General features: G+C 41.6%; 1 protein-coding gene across 1 annotated transcript in view; it reads left to right on the forward strand.

Annotated features, from left to right (window-relative positions):
• The window catches only part of SNX9 (sorting nexin 9), a 97,860-nt gene extending 85,317 nt beyond the window's left edge, over nt 1-12,543 (forward strand). The window contains exons 17-18 of the mRNA XM_090042018.1: nt 1,997-2,088; nt 10,498-12,543. Of these exons, the coding sequence (XP_089898144.1) occupies nt 1,997-2,088; nt 10,498-10,545 (140 nt within the window). The 3' untranslated portion in view covers nt 10,546-12,543. The remainder of the gene's footprint in view (nt 1-1,996; nt 2,089-10,497) is intronic.
• Nucleotides 12,544-13,267: the final 724 nt, after the last annotated feature.

The following is a 13,267-nucleotide window of genomic DNA, read 5'->3' on the forward strand; positions in this document are numbered from 1 at the left end:
CTTATGCTGTATTCATTATTATATTTAAAAAAAAAAACAAACCAAAAAACCTAGTCATAAAATACTCTTCCTCAGTATTAAAACATTTTTACAAAGGAGGTAAGATTCCACTCTCTATAAAAGGGAGGAAAAGGAAATGGAAGCATAGTCGAGGAGTGATATATTTTTTTTTTTTTAGGGTCACTGCAGGTCAGAGACTGAGCTAGAGACAGAACCCAACTCCCCTGAACCCAAGCTAGATGCCCTACCCACAGGGTGAGAGCAATTCTTTGAGGCTCTTGCTAGAAAAATGTGCTCCTCAGTAATGTTCCTCATCTGCCTGGTGGTGAGAATTTGAGTATGATAAAAAGCAAATGATGCTTTAGTTAATACTGAAATACAAGCGTGGATAAGCAAAATAGTACAATTTTGGCAAATCTGCCTTTTCGTTTCAAAGAACAGAAATAGTAGGGGCTTTTTGTGTAGAAGAATTTTGGGGAAATTCCCTGCTGAAGGGGGATGGGGGAGATGCACATAATTCTTAAGTTTATAGTGTTAGAATACCATAATACTAGTAACTGAATATGGAATCTTAAGAAGACTTAAGGATGCAACCAATTTTGTATTTTAAAAAAATGATCCACTCCCTTAATGGATGGTTAAAGTTCAGTTCTGTCTGGAGTACTTTCAGACTTCCCATCTTCCCCCAGCCTCTGGGCAAAGCTAGACAAAGATGCTTCTTAGTTTCATTCTGACCCATATCTTTTTTTAGAAAAGTTGCTGTTTTACCTCTGGAAATAAAATGGAGGAGATCTTTTTACTGAAGCAGAGGAAAGGGAAGGATTATAAAATAGGATGCATTAGGACCCAGGTTCCAGGAAGTATTTAAACATGCATCCTGGATCAACCCTTCATATCAACTGAGTTTCCATCTTGTTTTATTTTTTGAATGTTTGGGCTCCAGAGGCATAGGAAGGAGTTCCAGCCTTGGATTCCTAACTTGTTCATTTAGGGTCCAGTCCAGCAAAGTATCAGGCACTTAGGGCTGTGCACCACTCCTTGGCTTCACTGGGATTACTCATGTGCTTAGAGTTAAGTATGTGCTTGGCCAGGGCAGTGTCAGACTCCAATCCTGAGAGTGAGCACTGACAGTTAACAAAGGGAACTTCTGTCAGTATGTTGACCAGAAGGAAATTATGCACAGTTGGGCTTTAAGAAATAACAAAAGTGGTTAGGGGTGGGGGAAATAAAAGGGGACCTTAGGATACCAAATCTTCCCTCTTCTTCCAGCAGCATTCTGAAGAAACTGTTTTCTATATAACAGCTCGGACAAGCTAGATTTCCTTGTTCTGTGATCCAATAAGATATTGCAAGCTAAATAATAGTCAGCCATGGTCTATAGTTGAATGGGAGATCAAGAAACACTAAGATATTGCAAAGGTGTGGAGGAGTTGGTGACATTATTCCTTCTGAGTCCAGTCCGTCCGTCCCGTCCCCCCCCCCCCCCCCAAAAAAAAACACCCCAAAAAAACAAAAAAAACCCTTAGTGTTTCTGTGGAGCATTGAGTAACTCTGGTGTAGCATATGAACTAATTAATAAAAATGGCTAATTTTGACTCTTAAAATGATAACTATTAACGCCAACATCCTGGTCAAATTCCAGATCAAGCAGTTGCATTTTGAATAGCATTTTTAAAATGGATACTTTTTTTGCTTCCTTTACTGAACTGGTGGGCTGCTGTGTACTGCTACAGAAGCATCAGCTCACCAGAAATGCCTGCATTTTAATGCTAGCTCTCCTATGTATGCTTTTTACCTAGTGAGAGGCTTAATATGTTTGGAAAACTACTTTGGAAAAATCACTAGAGGAGTAGGAAGCAGTATTACCTCTAAAATAATGGTAGCAATTGGGTTGAGTGCTGAATTTTTCAAACAATTGGTAATCCAAATGGAGTGAAACTTGTTCTTGTCAATGAGCATTTTTCTGAGCTAATTGGTGTCCTGGGTTTGATTACAGCTGAGATGAATCACTTCCATAGTAACCGGATTTATGACTACAATAGTGTGATCCGCCTCTACCTGGAGCAGCAGGCACAGTTTTATGAAACGGTAAGGTGCAGCATTTCAATGGCATTTTCTCAACATATGCTATGTTGCTGCTTTTATTGGTAAAAAAGACTAGCTGTGGTTAGTTGTCCTTTGCGTGCACAACTTTCTCCTTTTAAAAGCAGATGTTTGAAGGGGAATTTTATATTGGTTAAAGATGCAAGAACAAAAGATAAAACTCAAATAACATTACTTATAGAGACCATTACAAAAAAAAAAAGACAGCATTTGAAACTTTAAAGTTAGACCCAAAATAATTTTAAGGGTATTATATTGCTCACAAAGTCAAGCATTCAATAGTTGGGTAGTGCCAGAATTTAAGGCCGACTGCAACCTTAATTTGACCCTCTTTAGGTGCATATTCATTATAATGCAGACCTTAATTACATTAATAACACATTTGTTTCTATGGGACGCAGGCTTCATTCAGTGCATGGGACAGATGGAACTTAGTAAGCAGCTATTGTTTTGTTCAATGTGTGCAATAAATAACAAATGGTGCAACACAACTCAAGCCCTACTTCAGTTGTAAAATCCTCAGTTTCCTCACTGTTTTGTGGTACTCAACTGAAATAAATGGGGGCTGTGCTTTGAGTACCTGTATGGTACTAAATACTCTGAAAAATCAGCTCCCAGATATCTTACCTCAGCACCCAAAAGTAGTGGATACTTTTTTGACTTTATCTTTGTGCTTCAGTTTACCATTGTTAAAATGAGGAAAATGTTACCCCTTAAGCTACACAACCCCTGTAAGATAATTGAATGTTTGAAACATGGGATATCAATGGTTGTGGCAGAGAAGAGAGAACAACTGACTAAATAGTCAGGGTTTGGATACTGTGTGGTAAATGAATCTGGGCCATATCTTGAAGTAAACCTAATACTAACTGAATATCCATCTATCCTCTGTACTGAATGGGGAAGGGGGCATACGGGGGAGAAAACGTGGCTAAAGGGTGTCTGATGCACATGAGGGAGTAATTACAGTTGCAGAAGCATCTTAAGTCAGGCATTTCCTAACTGAGTGCTTTGACTATTCTTTTGATAGATTTTGGGGCGGGGTTGGAATTTCCGATGTGCTCGGAGACGCAGGCTGGAAAACATCCCAACATGTGGTGTTGTAGTAGTGTGGTCTGCATGGGCTTATCAGCAGGACAGGAACTGTAATCTCCACCACACCAGAACTCTTAGTTCAAGTGACAAAGTCTGTCAGTTGATAGTAGCAGGCTACCATTCACTATGAGGATCAGCACTAAAGGGTGATATGCTTTCTGCCAGTGGGTTTTGCAAATATACCTTGAGCAGCAGCTGGGGAGTGATGAGGCTTAGGTCCCTGGAGTGCAGTGGACATACTTCTGCCTGTTTGGATTTTTTCCCCCTTTCTGCCATGTCCCTTCCATTCCCTTGTTTCCTTGTCCCAATCTTAGTCATTTTGCACCCCTAGTTCCTCTGACCGCTTGTCCAGTCTCTATCAATATCCCTTCATCCCCATTGGCTACCAGTCCTAATCTCCTGATCTCTATCTGCCCCCTCCCAGTTCAATTAAAAACAGCCCAGCTGTTCTCACTCCCTGCACCCCATCTTTTTGTCAAATTTGTTTCTTCCCCTCCACTGGTTCTCAGTCACTGTTTATCTCTGGCCTCTTCTTCCTCTCCCCATATCTACTCATTTAATCTCTGAACTTCTCCAGTGTCTCCATCACCTCCCAGGTCAGCCCCCCTCCAGTCTCCCTCCCCTTTCTCTCCCGAATTTACTCCTTTCCTTCCCACATCCAGCTTTTGCCCTGCCTGTGTTTTGGTTGGAGCAGCTCTTTTCCCCCAGGTTGTCTGAGCACACTAATGGATAAGTGTTAGTCCTGGCTGTGCATCTTAATGGGAGCTGCTACTGGAGCTATAAGAGGCTTGAACAGGTACATAGAAGATGAAATCTTCAGCCACTTTTAGCTGTTAAATTCTCTTTTTGCTGAGCATGTGCAAACTGTTAAGAGCCATTTACAGGTTCACAAGTTTGCCACATTTGGACAACTTGTCTTGAGGTTGACAGAATGCATGGAGGTCAAATTTCTAGTCTTTTCTCCAAAGCAAGAGCTTTTAAAAGAAACAGTTGCCAGAATTAAGCATGGGCAGAGCAATATTTTGCATGTCTTAGGCCATTCCTAAGAACAAAGCATTTTGGCCAAAATGTTTGAGGGGAAAAAAATCATCTTGAGATGGCAACATGGAAAATTTGAGCCCAGGCAGTTAAAATTTGCCAAAGTTGCATGTAATTTAAAAAAACAATGGCTATGTTAGAGACTTGGATAGTTTTAATAATGGGAAATACTAGCAAGACTTCAAACCTAGGGAAACCAGAAGGTGAAAGCACAAAATAAACTAGCATTGTAACAGGGCCCCACCTCTCCATGTGGTTGTGGTGCCCCCTTGTGGTCACTTTCATCCTGTTTCTCACACTGTCTGTCCAGGGAACTGCCCAATTCCTACCTGCCCCACCTTTGACCGTAAATTTGTATTTAAGAGGCTGTCCTCAGAAACAGTGGCCTCCCTACTCCCTTCACCCACTCCCATGCCTCATGGCAACAACAAGCATAAGCCCAACTTCTTGTGAGATTCTTGCTTCCCCACAGAACTCCTTCTCCCAGGATTTACTGGGACATCTATGAATCTATGTTGGAGCCAGAGTGAGTTTCTAGCTTAGGAGCCAGACTCTAGCCAAGTCACCTGACCCCTTCTCACTGAAAACAGCACAGGTGGGGCTAGGGCCAGGTTAACACGTGGGCAAAGTAGGCCCATACCTAGGGCCCTGAGCTCCAGGGGGGGGTCCTTCCCTCTGCAGCAGCGCAAGTGGCTCTGTCCACTTCCCTTCCCTCCCCTTCTCGCCTCTGCTGGCCTTGCTGCTGCAGCAGCTGATTCCTAACAGCGGCTCCAAGCCCTGCTTCTCACAGGCGGCAGCACTGAGGTGGGGAGAGGAGTCTCAACTGGCACAGGGCCCACAAGTTTGTTTGCCTACAGCTTATTCTGAAGGTTTAATCCGGCCCTGGGTGGTGTTAATGATCTAAATTGGCAATTGGGCATTCAGCTGTTTGCAGTTTGCAAGCTGGGGCTCTGTAGCCCTTTCTCTGCTCTTGCACCTGCTGCCCATTGCAGCTTCATAGCACTGTTTCTGCTTCATAAACAAGGGTTAGGAACACTTACAAAGCAGGACCTGGTAGGTTGGATATAAAAAGAAAAGTGTAGGTAGGACCATAGAGGAATCCTGTGAACTTAACCCTGCATCACAAACCCCAGAGATGCTTATTAAGGTTTGCTGTAGGTTCCGAGTCATGGGAGATTTTTATTGAGAATGAGATGCGCACAGATTTCCTGATGTCTTGCTGTGCCCAAAACTGGTCATTGTGCCTTCAAAATCAATAGAGCTGTCCTGACCAAAAAATATACTGATTTTAACCTCTGGCATCTCCATGTTACAGCTTCCCTCCTTTGCATGGTACTGTCAGAGAAGGTGTCAGTAATAATACTACACATCTTCTATCAAGGTGACTGTATACTGGCACAGCTGTGATGGGGTGTAGAGTGCTGTGTGATTAGCAAAACCAAATTAACAGGAAAAAATAACATGAGGAAACAAAATGTCACATAATTCTAAGGGGTGCACGAGTTTGACTACAGCACTGGAGAATCTTTCTTGCATTTGTTCATCTCCCTTAAGGTCCCCTTCTAGTCCTAGAGAGGTGAAAATGTTTTTGTTTAAATGAGAATTGGATGCAAGAGTTAGTGGCAGGTGGCCAACCCATTGGTTATCATACAATAGCATGTAATTTAAGCAAATGTTGACTGGCCACTCAATGCTTAATGTTTTGTATACATGCCTACTGCCCTCTAGAAACAGTCACCTGCTTTTTAACCCTTAACCTTAAACTCAGAGCAGCAGTTTGTCCCAAATGAGTTGATTGCTTCATGAAGCTCAGGTACGTTTAAAACATGTCAGTATCCATAAACATGCACTGATGTAACTCCTGGATATAAGGAAGCATTCAAGAAGCTTAATCTTACCATGTGTTAATGCAAACAGCATCCACACTTCTTAGTTGGCACCCAAGATCATCTTAACTCAAAGAGTAAACCTTCAAATGGTAAAATTTTATTTCCTTGATAGAATTTAAGGTGTATCACTCCCTTGGCAATTGAGAATTGTCCAAATGCTAAAGAAAAATACACAGTTACATTTAATCCTAACAATACAGAATGTGTTTATTGCTAAGCATTTGCAGAAACTCTGGTTGCCTCTAGTCATGTAATTGCTCTTTAGGTGATCAGCCTGAACTTCTAAAACTAAAACACATGGTTCAATAACACTAAATCTTCTTTAAATTACTTATTTTTGTGGTGTGTCTCACTTTGATATTCCTTCTCCCTGTTTTAAGTTATTTTTAAGAAAAAATTCTTGCAAACAATTGCAAATGACACTGAAGTTCTCTAGGTTCTCTCATTATCTAAAAGGCAAATTTGAAGCCAACACAGAGATCTAAGTATTTGTAAACAGGAAGTGAGTGGGAGGTCAGCCTTTCTGCAAAGCAGAAATAAAACATTAGGATGTTGTGGAAAGCTTACAAGCTAATGAATTTAAGAACATTTCCAGTGCCATAGAACACGCTTGGATTTGGAAGGATGTCTAAAGAAGTCTTGGGTGTCTGTTACAGTTTTCCTCCCCAGTATGTACAGTATGTTGAATGCTAGAAAGCAGCAGAAAAGGAATATTGCTACTGTTCTGGTTCTGTTGACTGAGGGGAAGAACTCTGTTAGGTTTTGTCTCTACCAGCCTTTTTCTTCTAGTGTCGGCCTTTTAGACATGTAGCACCTCTCATTGGTAAGTGAATTTGAAGATTTCATAGACATTAGGGTTGGAAGGAACCTCGTAAGATCATCAGGTCCAGCCCTCTGCCCAAGGGGCAGGAAGTCAGCTAGGGTCAAAGGATCCCAGCAAGATAAATGTCCAAATGTTTCTTGAAAGTGTCCAGAGTAGGTGCTTGCACCACCTCTGAGGGGAGTCTGTTCCAGGCCTTGGGGGCTCAGACAGTAAAGAAGTTTTTCCTCATGTCCAGCCTAAAATGGTCTTACAGGCATTTGTGACCATTAGGCCTTGCCATCCCCTGGGGTGCTTTTGGTGAAGAGGCATTCCCCCAGATCCTGACACGCACCCCTTATGTACTTATAGGCTGCTACCAAGTCACCCCTGAGCCTGTGCTGCTTCAGGCTGAAGAGTCCCATAGCTTGCAGCCTCTCTTCATAAGGCCTGTTCTTCTGCCCTCTGATCATGTGTGTGGCTCTCCTCTGGACTCTTTCAAGCTTCTCCACATCCTTCCTAAATTGTGGAGCCCAAATTAGATGCGGTACTCCAGCTGTGGCCTCACCAAGGCAAAGTACAGCAGAAGGATGACATCCTGGGTCTTGCTCGAGATGCATTGGTGGATGCAAGCCAGAGTTTTCTGTTCGCTTTGCCAGCTGCAGTATCTCATAGGTGGCACTCATTCATCTTGTGGTCAATCATGACCCCCAAGTCTCTTTCAGTCCTAGCGGTAATGAGTAGCATTGCTGAGCCTGTAAGTTTGATACGGGTTTTATTCCTGAGTTGAAGTACCTTGCATTTCTCTGTATTGAATGCCATCAGGTTTTCATCTGCCTGCCTTGCAGGCCTGTTGAGGTTGGTCCAGGTCACCAGTGTATCCTCAAGTGTGGACGCTCTACCCCAAAGTTCGGTGTCATCAGCGAACTTCACCAGTCTGCTTTTGACATCAGTGTCCAGATTGTTATCAAGACATTAAAGAGTACAGGCCCAAGAACAGAGCCTTGGGGGACTCCACTAGTCACCAAGTGCCATGTTGATTCAGTTTCGTCAGCTACCACTCTGGGTCCAACCTCAGAGCCAGTTCCCCAGCCATTGGACTATGGAGTAGTTGAGTCTGCAGTTGCCCGATTTTTTCCATGAAGACATCGTGGGACACCAGATCAAAGGGTTTTTAAAAGTCCAAATATATGACATCTACCTCTTCCCTTTTGTCCAAGTGATATGTCACCTGGTCATAGAAGAAAATGAGATTGGTCAAGCAAGACCTACCTGCAACAAACCCGTGTTGGCTATCCCTCAGGATGTTGCCTCTGTTAGTCTGTCAAGAATAGTTTCTTAGATAATTTTTTTTCAAAAACTTCCCAGGGCTTGAGGTCAAACTGATTGGCCTGTAGCTTCCCAGGTTGTCTTTCCTCCCTTTCTTGAAGATGGGCACCACATTGGTCCTCTTTGGTACCTCGCCCTAGTGCCATGAGTTCTCAGATATCCTTGCCAGTTCCTTTTAACACTGTTGGGTGCAAACTATCTGGACCAGCTGATTTATGGGGGCCCAGCCTCTCAAGATGCTCCCTCACAAGATCCATGCTAATGGTGGGCATATATTCATGTTCACCCTGGTCATCCCACATCATGTTCACCATGGGGGTCCCTTTGGGCTGGTGAAAAACTGACACAAAGTAATCATTAAGCAGATTGGCTTTTTCTTGGGTGTCAGTAGTCAGCTGCCCCAGCTGGTTTAGCAGGGGTAACAATGTTACCTTTGTTTTTCTTTCAACTTCCCACATATCTGAAGAAGGACTTTTTATTGTCCTTGATTCACGTAGCCAGATGGAGTTCAGGTGCACCCTTGGCTTTTCTAGTTCCCTCTGTGCAGGTGTGGACCAGTGCAGTATTCTCTACCTTAGCGGTGTTTCCTGTCTTCCATCCATTATACACCTCTCTTACATGTTGGAGGTCCATGAGTTCCCTGTTGAGTCAAGGGGGTTGTTGAGCCCTTTTTACTACCTTTCCTATGGGTGGAGGATGGATTCCCCTTGTGTCTCTAGGATCACTTTCTTAAGGAGCAACCACTCATCATGAATTACCCTTCCTATGAAATCCTGGTCTCTCGCCCTCAAGAACAAGCCTCCTGAGCTTAGGAAAGTCAGCTTTCCTAAAATCGAGGACTACTGCATTGCTGGCTGACTTGCCAGCTTTGCGATGGATAATGAATGTGATCAACTTGTGGTCACTGTCACCCAGCAGCCCTTCAATTCTTAGGTAGCTGATTAGATCATCCCCTTTGGCCAGTACCAGGTCCAGTAGTGTCTTGCCTCTTGTCAGCCTGTAAACTTCTTGGGATGGGTAGAACTCATCCACGCATGTAAGGAAGCTTTGCGACCAATCGGATTTGGCCAAGTGTTCATCCCATGAGATGTCCGTGTAGTTGAAGTCTCTCATGACTGCCGTGCACCAAGAGCGTGCAGCCTCAGCCAGTTCCCTGGCAAATGGTTGGTCAAGCACTTGTTCCTGGTTTGGAAATCTGTAGTAGACTCCTACCATTATATCCCCTTTGCCACATTCCTCTCATATTCTAACCCAAAGGGTCTCCAGTCATCTTCCTTGGGTGCCAATCTCAGCTTGTAGGGACATGTAGCTCTCCTTCACATGGAGCGCTACACCCCCACCCCTTCTTTAGTTTAAACTGATAAGACTTTAGATAGAGGAGCCAAAGGATGGTACAACTTAAAGTGCATGCTTAACTGTCTCCTGATGCTCTTCTTTCATTTCTATCTTGCAGCCTGTCTGAGTGAGTTTTCTAAGTAATATGGTGATAGGACCATGGGAAGTTGTAGCCACTCTTCTCTGCCTTTTGACTTAGATTAAATGTGTAGTCCCTGTGCTTTGGAGAGAGGTCCCAAGAAGTTTGCATTTAAATTGAACTCTTTCACTCTTCCCCTGTGAATCTGACCCAGAATCGTTATCGTAAAACGAAGTTTAAAAAAACTCTTTAGAATTTAAGAAATTAAAAATGTGGAAGATAAGAAAAAGGAGCTGAATTAGTGGGTTATGGACTCTTTTAGCAGCCATTGGTGGGTAGTAACCAGTAGTTGTTCCCATCTAGATGGGATCAGTGGGTTTTGTGGAGTATGTCAACTAAGTTATCTTCTCTGGACACCTACATCTTCAGAAGCATCACTTCAGCTAGCACTAATGAGCAGTGTTGTTCTTGGTAGAACAACACTAATGTATCTTGGAAATTTGAATTATCTCTTGCAACTGAAGCATGTTACTCAAACACAAAGTTGAGACATGTTGATATGGCAGTATAGGAAATTTGCACTGCCACTGCCCATTAGTGGCGGGGTCCAGGGTCATTCATATTAAATCATTTCTAATTACAAAATTGATTCTGGTGGAGGGGTAAGTGAAAGCATTGCATCTGCCTAAAGCTTTCATAGTTATTTTAATAACTAAGGAATGACTGTGTTGAATTCTTTAGAGCTTTAAAAAAAGGCTGAGAACCAGGTATTCTCAAATACGTAAAATAATCATGTTGTTGATGTGCTTTTTTCATTTTTTTCTTTGCAGATTGCACAAAAGCTGAGGCAGGCACTCAGCCGCTTTCCAGTGATGTAGGAATAAGCAGGAGTGAATGAAGAAGAACCTTCCAAAGTGCTTTTCTGGTTTTGGGGGGCAACGCCAATAAAAGCTTGATAGTCTTTGCCATCCCAAGCAAACAGTCCAAGTTGCAAAAAAGCAAAAACTTCAATATGTTTACTTCATCAGCCTAAATGCATCTGAAGCTTAAGTTATTTTTACCTTGAATGCCTTCCCTCAAAGCCACCTTGTGCTGGAAGGTGCTGTCAAGTTTAGGAATTGATATTGTCAAACTAGTCTGTTGCCATGGACTACATTCAGACTTGCAGGTTATCATAAGTTCTTCCAATTTATTTGTACTCAGTGTCAGATGATTAGGTATTTTAAAAACAGGTAGTCAGATAAGGCTGAAAAGTGACCTAATAAAAACCTGCCCTTTGGTATTTTTTTCCAGCTACTAAGTAAAGTCTGTATACGTTTTACAGCTACACATTCAAGATAACCTCTTGAATGTTCTATTCAGTGATCTTTTTAATCATAGGTGCAGCATATAGTCGGTGACATGCAGTCTCCATAACTGGCAAAATGATAGTTCACTCCCTCTCCCATAATCACTTAATATTCTGTTCTTGTGGCACAAAGCTTCAGAGTTTGAGAGTGTTTAGCACTCTCTTGTTTTCTCACTTCCGGGTCATGCACTGTGCAAGAAAACTTTAATTAAGGAAAGAGCCATTCCAGGAAGCTGGAAAAATATTCTTTAATACCAGCATTCTGACACCCTCTCAAATATTATGCAGCCATACACTGGTGCTTCTCAGTGCCATGTAATGGCCATCTTCCCTCTTTGTCCACTCAGGAGTCTAAGGGTATTGGCAAAGTATCACTTCTGACCCAGGGTGGTAGACAGCCCAAAATTACTGCCAACTCAGGTCTTCACATGGTAGCATGAAGTGCTACTCGCTCCATTTCAGCTTTAATAAAAGGAAACCTAATTTAATCAGTAGTAGCTAAAAGGAAGAGTTTCTTGTGTAAACTAAAAAGTGACCTTTGAGGTGTTGAATAAAATTGGAATTTGTGTGGCAAATAACTTATTAAAAATAGGACTGTAGTTGTAAATGATGTATAGTGTTCAGAGCACAGAATTGGTGGCATGGAGTCACTTCTCGACTGCCAAAATGCTACTAAAAGTCTGGACTTTAGGAAAAACAGCTTGGTGTGGTTACCAGATGGTAATTCATGTAATGCCACAAACAAGCAAGGATGCCAAAACACAGCTTTTGTTAAAATTTTCCCTTAAATTATTCCTTAAATTGTTTATGTTCATTTTACCCACAAAGCCATTCTAAGTGACGGGTACATTATGTTGATTCTACAGTTGCCTTACTTTTTTGTGCATTGCTGTTTTTGTGTCCTTACATTTTTCTTTCTTTCTTTAAAATAAAGAAAAATCTGGGTCTGTCTAATATAAAAACAAAAACAAAAAAAAACTAGGTCTGAATCCAGATACTTGTCATAGGTTTCTTTCTTATTTTATAAACTCTGTTTCCCCTGCTAATTTAGTTCTCTTCCAAATTCCATAGAGCAGTGTTGTGATACAGCCATTTAAATATGTACAAATTGTAAAGAATGTGTATAAATATTTTACACCAAATGTAAGATCTTGCCTGCATGTCGAAGCAGCTTATAAAATAAATTGTTACTGTGTGTACAGTAAATTCTGAAAGCACTTTTTCAAGCCAACATTTTTTCAGCATTTTTATGTTCACTTTTTGGTAATGAAAAGCTCTTTGTAACTGACTCTTAGCTGGGGATTTCCTTTTACGGAGCCTTCAGCTTATTCTGATGCACTAAGTTACAGATTCTGCATCTTCAATAGATGGCTTTGGAATCTAAGCATTAGATGTTCATTCCCAGTGCAGGGAAACTATGTCAGTAGCAACTGTGTCAGACGTATAACATTCTTTGAAATGAGCAAATCTGTTTCACTTCTAGAAAATGAGGGCCTTTAAACTGATAATAAACACTTATGTATACCCATTTAAGACTATATATTTTCTTTGAGAAGATCCTATCGCTGCTAAAGAGGAGGATGCTGTGTGAGGTGCAAGTCTGTGTCCTCCTGCATTGCTTGGTTTTATCGGAAGAGAGCCTGGCCAGCAAAGGAACAAAAACTTGGTTTCTACTATAAAGAGGGTAGGCAAGTAGGCAGTTATAATGCAAAACTTATTCTGCCTGTAAATAAATCCTACCCATAAAAGAACATCATAAATCTTCTGCCTGTAAACAAGCATCATAATTTTTCACTATTTAAGACAGTGGTTGTCAAGCTGTGAAACCCTTTCTGGTGGACTGTAAATAGAAAAGAAATTGGTGCACTGAGCTGGGGTATTAATGAATCTCCTAAAAATGAGTTGACCATAAAATTAAACTGTTAGAAGATCCTTAGCTTAATTAGTTAAATGTGGGGGGAAAGAAGACCTTTTAGGTTAACAGATTTGGAGAGGACATTAGGGAAAGTTGTAGTAGTTTTGCATTTGCAACATGGAAACTTGCCATCTGTGACCAAGGAAGCATAATGAGCAGTACATTTATGTGCCGTCATTACATACTTTATGAAGTAGGATGCCTACAGAAATATCAGAATGCCATAAACAACAATTTCCTGGCATTATATGCTTTCTTATTAAAGAAACGTTCAAATATTGACACTGGGTTCTCTCGGCTCCATTTGTGTCCAATTCTGAAGCTGTTTCCTAAAAGA

This window comes from Crocodylus siamensis, chromosome 1, assembly GCF_052110815.1.
Source record: "Crocodylus siamensis isolate JL-2025a chromosome 1, ASM5211081v1, whole genome shotgun sequence".
NCBI lineage: Eukaryota > Metazoa > Chordata > Crocodylia > Crocodylidae > Crocodylus > Crocodylus siamensis.